The sequence below is a fragment of the Oryza glaberrima genome, chromosome 8, assembly GCF_000147395.1.
Source record: "Oryza glaberrima chromosome 8, OglaRS2, whole genome shotgun sequence".
NCBI lineage: Eukaryota > Viridiplantae > Streptophyta > Magnoliopsida > Poales > Poaceae > Oryza > Oryza glaberrima.
The window spans coordinates 16860428-16868548 of record NC_068333.1 but is presented as its reverse complement, the minus strand read 5'-3'; the positions used below and the strand labels follow the sequence as shown (position 1 = coordinate 16868548).

The following is an 8121-nucleotide window of genomic DNA, read 5'->3' as shown; positions in this document are numbered from 1 at the left end:
GTTGGCTGGTTATATACATCACAAGTCTTTGCATGTCCATAGTCCTCTATTCCTCCTTTTGATTCCTTGTCTCTACCATGGTTTTGGGCCTGACTGCTCTTTATCTGTCAGGCCGGAAGTTCCGGGCCTCCCTGTCCGGAACCTCCGGGTGTCGAGGAGTATATATTCTCAGGGGGAGTTAGAAACCCTAGTCTCTCTCCTCATTCTTCTCCCTCCCCGACACCAACCCTAGCCGCCGCTACAGTGCCCCGAGTGGTGATTTTCTCTTTCCTCCAATCAAATTCGATTATTCTCCGTGGATTCATCTACATTGGTGGCTGGGAGGTTCTTTCTGTGATCGATTCGCAGTTTTCTCTCTCAAGGTAGCACTTTTGATCTTCTCTTTTGGTTCATCATGTTTTTGCCCCGATCTCTAAATCTGTGAACCTCGGGAGAAAACCACTTGGATAGTCTTGTTTCTGCTACCTTGTAGATCACCGATCTATAGGATTTGTTCACATGCACTGGCTATTTTTGAAACCTCTGTTCCTCTTTTTTGCCGGCCGGAAGTTCCGGTGTTCTTGCACCCGTAACCTTCGGGCGCTATCCAGCCAGCCTGCCATTCTTGATTCTCTCAAATTTTGCCTAACTACTGCACTCCAATTTGTTGATTCCTGTTGCAGTAAGCACTATGCCTCATGAGAAAAGACAGAAAGCCTCTCAGGATGTGTCCGGTGATGAGAGTCCTCCTATTCGGTTTCCTCATGGTTGTTTGGGTAAAGAGAAAGTGGTTGAGGGCGGCATTGGCAGCGGCACTCATACTTCTTCTAGGTTTACCAGGCAATCCAGCAACCGTCCAGTTCAGATTCGGGATGTTGACAGTGGTAAATGAAGTGATGCTCCTAATACAAGAGGTCGTGGGAGAGGTGGTGGTCGCAGTTCTGGGGCTGGAAGGGCATCTCATGATTTCCCTGTTGGATCTCGTGAGAATCCTGTTCGGCTCTACAAGACTCTTGGATTTGACATCACTCCTATGCACCACATTGGAAGACCCAAGTCCAACTACCTTCATCAGCTTGCCAAGTGCAGAAGGGACCGTTTGATTGATCCAGAGACTCAGCCTGAGGAGTCACAGGATCCTCGTTTCAGGACTTTCACTCAATTGGATTGGTATAATTCAGTGATTATGGCTAGAGAAAATCAAGTGGTTGAGATGAAGTGGATTGATTGGGCTTACATGAGGAAGAAGAACAATGAAGTGTTCAACCAAGTGATGCAAGTGTGCCACAACAAGAATCTTGGAGATATTCTTGCCTTGGAGTATGATTGGAATGAGGAGGTCATTGCACAGTTCTATGCGACAGCATTCTTTGGTACTACAAGGAAGGGAACCCCTTATGTGAAGTGGTTGACTGAGGGTGTTAGGCACAAGATTTCCATGGCACAGTTTGCTAAGATGTTGGGGTTAGATGATGAGGATCTCAATAGGCCCAACATTCATAGTGAAGCACCCCTCCCCATGATCAAGACCAAGTTCATGTATGCAAAGGATGCTCCTAGGACTTGCATGGGATCTACTCATGGATTGCATCCCAACTATAAGGTGTTGTACTCCATCTTTGGTTGGTCTTTGCTTCCAAAGGTTGGAGATGCTACTGCTTTGCCATCCAAGCATGCTCATCTTCTCAGTCGCATGCGCTACAATCAGCCTCCCTTCAGTGTGATGAAATTGATTTGGTATGAGATCGCCAACACCATTCTTGAGCCTAAGCGGGGTTGCATCTATGCTCCTTTCATTATGAAGATGATTGAGACAGTCACCGGGGTATTCTACATCAAAGATGGGCACCATAATCCTTTTCGCCCTCGTGCTCCACCTTCCTCTTCTCCAGTGGTCCCTCGATCTATTCCTTCTACTTCAGCTGGTCCTTCTACTAGTGCCCCACCAAGTTCCTCGAGTTCTTCTCCCATCAAGAAGGCACTTCAGGCAATTTTCTGTATGTGTGCTAAGACTGCCAAGAAAGTGAAGAAGATCGAAAGGGGTCAGAAGGAAGATAGAAGAGAGGCTGGGAAAGAAGTGTCAGATGATTCTGAGGATGAGGTCTATGTTGATCCATTTGAGGCTTATGAGGCAGCCCGCAACGTTGTCGGTGAAGGTCCATCCACCTTCTTCAATGAAGAATCTTCCCATTCTGATGATGATGATGATGATGATGATGATGATGGTGATCAGGGTGACACCGAGGCAGTTGCTGAGGATGCTCCCATTGATGTTAATGAGGGTGACACCGCTGCTCAGTCCGATGAGTCTCATCTCTCCGGCGATACCGAGATTGTTCCCTCTGATGGAGATGAGTGATCCTCTTCTTCTCTTCATAGTTTCTCGCCTTTTTGGTACCTTGATGTCAAAGGGGGAGAAATTGTGAATTGAAGGGGGTCATTTAAATCCTTTTTGCTGCCTTGACTGTTGTCTGGTCATTTGGCCGGAAGTTCCGGGTCCTGTGATCCGGAGGTTCCGGCCAGGCAGATTTTCTCTCTATTATCTCTCTCTATATGGACATGTAATCGTATTCTATTATGGTTGGATGTAATGACTGTTAGATGCTTTATTATCCTTTATGTCAGTAAGTTAGACCATATGGATGTTGCATTTTGATGTGATGATGTGTTCTTTTCATCTTTTTGAGTGATTGCCATGTCATCTAGTCTTTCTCTTTGCATCACTCATCATTCAAGCACTTTCATCTGCATCTCTTCTTTGATAAGGGTAGTGTGAGGTTTCTTTTGAGCTTTCCTTCATCTTATGCATATTGTTTTCATTTCTAGTTCTTTATATGCCTATCTTTAGGGGGAGCTTCACACTTCTCTCATCACTCAAAATATAAATTCTATTATCTTTTTATTTGCTTTAACCATGTTGTCATCAATCACCAAAAAGGGGGAGATTGAAGATGCACTTAAACCCCCTGGTGGGTTTTGGTGATTAATGACAAGGTGGTTAAAGGGGACTAACGTGTTTATCAAGTTTATTCATAGGAGTTCAGTCCTAAAGCAAGTTTTGATGACTAAGAATGCAAGGAGACCCCCCCAATTTGAATCTTCCTAAGTGCGAAAAACACCGAAGGTGATTAGACTAGGTTTTTCTCTTTCGAAATTGAGTTTAGGAAAAACCGTACTATTAAGAGGGGTTTCAAGTGTGGTTCTAGGGTATACAAAGTGCTCTTAGTCATACCCATAAGTCAAAAGATTTTTGGAATCATTTTTGAAAAATGATTTTCTCCCCGGGACAGAGAGGGCTACCCGGAGGTTCTGGCTGGAACTTCCGGGCACCGTTTATTTGCAAAAAATTTCCTAAGTGTTGCCCGGAAGTTCCTGGCACTTTTGCTCGGAACCTCCTGGCAGGTTTCCAGTTCAAACTTGTGAGTAACGGCTAGATGACGTCACCTAGCCGTTATATATATGAATTTCGTCTCCAGGTCACCTTTTGGCCATTCCACTTCTGTTCATTCATGTTCTAGGGTTTTCTAGCCACTCCCAAGCTTCCTTTTCTTCCTCCACTCAAATCTAGAGACTATCTTGTGAGATTGAGAGATTAGATGAGAGTGTAGGAGTGTTTTGGAGATGGCTTGAAGATTAGGTTTGATTGAGCACTTTGGATACCTTGTGGGCTGTCACTTGGGCTTATTACTCTTGGAGATCTTCTCCTAGATGGTTAGGCGTCGCCCGCGAGCTTCCAAAGATCTTGTGGATGTCCCGGGAAAGTTTATGAAGGTTTTCCTCACCTCCGCAAGCAAACGAGGTAAGTGAGTAAAGTTTCTTGTGCTGAGTTTTCAGAGGTTGTCCTAGGTAGAGCAACTTGCACTTGTGGTCTTTTCTAGAAGGAATTGTGAGTTGGATCTTGGTGGTCACTCAATTCTAGAAAACAACCTAGAAGTGTTGAGTTGAAGACTGTGGACCTCTTCTTGGATCTTTGCATAAGTGAGGCAAGGGGTTAATCGAGACCCGCTTTTTGGAGCACCTCAATGGAGAGTAGGATCCGTGTGATCCGAACTTCGGAAAAAAATCGCCTTTGTCTCTCGTGTGCTTGATCTGTGTTTGAATCTGCTGGTATCTTGTGATTTTCATCTTGTGCAACCCTGTGCCTGATTTTCACTAGCTAGGACCTGTTATACTTCTCATATTTCGTTTTTCTCTGTTGCCCGGAAGTTCCTGGCTCAAGAACTCCGGAAGTTCCGGGCTGCTCATCACTGCCAGGAAGTTCCGGTGTTCATCACCAGGAGGTTCCGGGCCCTGTCAATTTAACCGCTGCGTTTTTTGAGAAAATTGCAGGAAAGCCTATTCACCCCCCCCTCTAGGCTACATCTCTGCACGTTCAGGGGAGAGCGGCATCGGCTTGACGGCTCGCTAGGTTTGGCGATAGCGCAGTGGTCCCTGGCTGCATCGAGGCATGGCGAGAGGAGCGGAAGGCGCGCGACGGTTGGCTTGCCGGCGAAGGGCGGCCATGCGGGCCTATATGGGTGGGCGGCGGCGATCGAACGGCGCTGCACGCTGCGAGGAGCGGCTGGTGGCTCTACTTGCTAGGCTGGCTTGACCGGCTGGGCCAAGGCAGGCCCGGTGGCTTGGGCCGGATAGGAGAGACAGAAGGAGAGAAAAGGAAGGCCAGACGAAAGAATAGGAGGTGAAGTCGACTTCTGGCAGATGGGGTTAGGGTTTGGATGGGCTAGGCTGGCCTGAAGGGGAAAGAAAAAGGTCAAAGAGGGAAAACTGGGGGCCAAAAACAGACTTTTCCTAGAAAGGTTTTTCAACAAAAGATGGTTTGGAATTTATTTCATAAATTGGACTTTTTGATAAATACTTTATTAATAGTATTTGCTTACAAAAATAATCAGGGAATCAACCCTTATAAGGGATTTTTAGAAACTAAATAATTTGAAATTTTCATTTGTAAAATAATCGCTTAAAGAGATATTAATTCATAAAAGAGTTTTTTAAGGAACATACATAGCATTTACTTTTATTTGAAAATAAATCATTAATTAATATTATTTCATAATCATGGTTCTTTAATGAACATTATTCTAAATTCAAAATTGAATTTAGAATTTGAAAATAACCTTAAACTTTATTTAATTGAGGCACTGGCACAACAAGAAAAGAAAAGAAAATAAAATCCAACAAATACCAATATGAACGAACTTTGACAAACATTTCTTTATTATTCCCATTTTTTGTTTCTGGATTTTAAAACTTGAAAATTTCAGGGTGCTACAAACACCTCGAGCACCTGTTCCACAAACCCCGTGAGGCGAGGTGTTCAATGACAACGGTGTATGTGCTGGTGTTCGGGAGTGCACCTTCATGGACCATGGAGGAGGTTGTGTGCAGCATGCCCAGGATGGCAGAGGCAAGTGAGAGGCAGTGAGGGAAGGGGAAAGGAGGCAAGGAGGGACCGAAGGTTGGGGAACACTACGAAGGAGGCAAGGGTCTGGAAGAGTTGGAGCCGGTTGTGGCAGGAGGGTCGTCTCCGCCAACGAGTCCATGGCCGCCTAAGCTAGCTCCACTTCTCATATAACTGCTACCATCAATCTTCCACCATGAGCTCGGTGACGCTGTGGCCACCACCCTTGACGGGGGAAATATGGGAAGACAAGGGAGAAGGAAGCGAGAAGGAAGAAGACTGAGACATTGATTCCGGGAAGGAGGCGACAGAGGGCGGGAGAAGGGTATTCAGGACGAGTGGCTTGCGACCTGTGGGCGATAGGTGCAGCTCTAGCGACGACCCCCAGCAGCACCAACACCCCAAGTACGAGAGAGACACTATGCATGGACATGTGGCAGTGGGTGGTGCCACCAGTCCTCCTTGGCTTCCTCTTACTCTGTCCTCTCTGTCGCCTTTGGGGCATTCCCTGCGGCTTCTCCTTCTCGTTCCTCTCCGGTAGTTCCTCCTGGACTACCGCGGTGTCCACCTCCTACTCTTCCGCAACCATGGCACCACCGTGAAGCTCGCCGTCACTGACCCATCGAGACGCGCCTGCTACCCTATCAATGTGCCCACCACCGACAGCCTTGTCGGCCTCCTCTCCTCCTGCCACCGGCGCAGTCTGGTTCACGCACTAGCGCACCACACCCCTTATATAAGAGAGAGCAGTAGTCGTGGCCGGATGGGAGCGGTACAAAATTCTACCTTCGAGTACTTGGGATATTAGTGATACACAATTTTACATAAAGAATATGATACCTTCTAGTATCTCCTCAAGAAAATTTTATTAGAGATGCAAATAAACTTACATATACTAAAGTACAATTAGCAATCACTTGGTAGCTAGAAACAAGTTCAAAATATGGCACCAAATCTTCATAGCAAAACTATTGTGTTTTTCTCTTCGATAATGGAATTAAACTCAGCCTCTACATCACATATTATCCGCCCACCATAGTATTAAGCTAGTTTAGTTCATGAACCGATTGCTAATGGTTCGATCGAGATGATAGATATATGTTGGTTCACATGACGGCGCAGGCGTTGGGGTTGTCGTCGCTGAAGAGGGTGGCGAGGCGCTCCTCCTGGCTGGGGGTGACCGGCAGCACGGCGTCCACCCGGCGGATGTGCCCGTTCGGCGCCTTCTTGTCGTACGCCGCCGGCGGCGCCACGTACGGGTTGGTGTAGGGGACGTACGGCCACAGCTCGGTGCGCTTCCCCGTCGACTGCGCCCGCCGCAGCACCCGCTGCGTGTCCACCATCCCCTGCACCGTCACCTTCTGCTGCTTCCTGTTTATCTCCACCGACTGCACCCCTGCGTCCATATATATACGTACTCCATAATAAACTCACCGCCTCAGCTAGCGTACATAACCTGATATCTCTGTGACGGGTTATAGTTTGAAACCTTACATTGGAATTGTTACATATGTCGGTTCCAAACCAAAACCCGTCACAGAAATTAAATCCCCATTTGTAGAAGTGTTTCGAACACTTTTTTTCTTGGATTGAAACAAATTAACCTAGTCGATCGTTTTGGCTTTCGCAAACGGTGGTTTTTGACTAATTAAATTTGGCTTGTGTGGAGACCATTATATATTGTGTCAGAGAGTTCACGTCGTAGTACCTTTCATGTTGGCAAGGGTGTTCCTGACCTTGAGCTCGCAGCCGTCGCAGTCCATCCTCACCTTCAGCTCCACCGTGTTGAACTGCCTCTTCTTCTTGTGGCTAGTCTTGCCGCTGCTGCCACCCAGCAGCAGATCAGACAGGTAGTGCAGCGTGCCTCCCATGCTTCTCAACTTTGCCTCTAATGAAAGTTACTAATCAAGTGCAAACTCTACTAATTAATTATAGAAGAAACTTTTCCCTGGAAAGAGATAAGAGATCAAGTACTGTAATCTCTAGCTAGCTTGGGTAATTTGGTGACATGCTATTTGTAATGGCTGCTTATATATAGACAGAGGATGCAGGGAGAGAATCAGAGAAGGCAATTTGTGCACATCAAGGTCAGGATGCAGTGATGCAGCTAAGGATTAGTGTGTGGGAGTTGCTGGCAAGGAGCTTTCTCTGAGATGCCTTTGTTCCTTCCTACCTTTGCTTTGCTTTCCTTTGCTTCCTCCTACACAGCTCACTGCACACGCTGACCTGATTACACATTTTGCCACACATGATTGTTCTTATATAGGAGAGTTCCAGCTCTCAAATGATATAAAGCCATGGCCGACCACTGTTGATAAAGTAGAGATGATATATTCGCCCCCTGTACCTGCTCATTAATTTGAAAGGCTTAACAACATAAAACAAACAAAAAGAAAAATAGAAGTACTCCGTCCAGTCAAATATCAAATATTTTTACTAGAGGGAGTATCTCCTCATCCATGCTTACCTTGTTTTGTAGTACAGACTGGAATGGCCGAAAAACAACATGCCCACATGCACGTGCAAAATATCTTATTTCAATACATTATTGTGCAGTTTGAAAACATTATTGACTGGATTATTCTAGTGGATTATATGTCTACGTAATTACAGGAATAAATATATTAACAAAATAACAAGCAAAAATAAAAAATAGCTTAAACAATTGAAAAAAAAAGAATTCAGGGCTTCTTTTGAAACACATGATTGAGAAAACGAATGCAAAACAAAGTATTATAAAACAT

General features: G+C 45.6%; 1 protein-coding gene across 1 annotated transcript; it reads right to left on the bottom strand.

The window, feature by feature from the left end:
• Positions 1–6228: 6228 nt before the first annotated feature.
• Positions 6229–7599, bottom strand: LOC127782540 (heavy metal-associated isoprenylated plant protein 23-like). Its single transcript, XM_052309798.1, has 2 exons — positions 7086–7599; positions 6229–6773 (listed from the first exon to the last, which is right to left on the bottom strand). The coding sequence occupies exons 1-2, from the start codon at positions 7246–7248 to the stop codon at positions 6484–6486; spliced, it is 453 nt and encodes a 150-aa protein (XP_052165758.1). The 5' UTR covers positions 7249–7599; the 3' UTR covers positions 6229–6483.
• Positions 7600–8121: the final 522 nt, after the last annotated feature.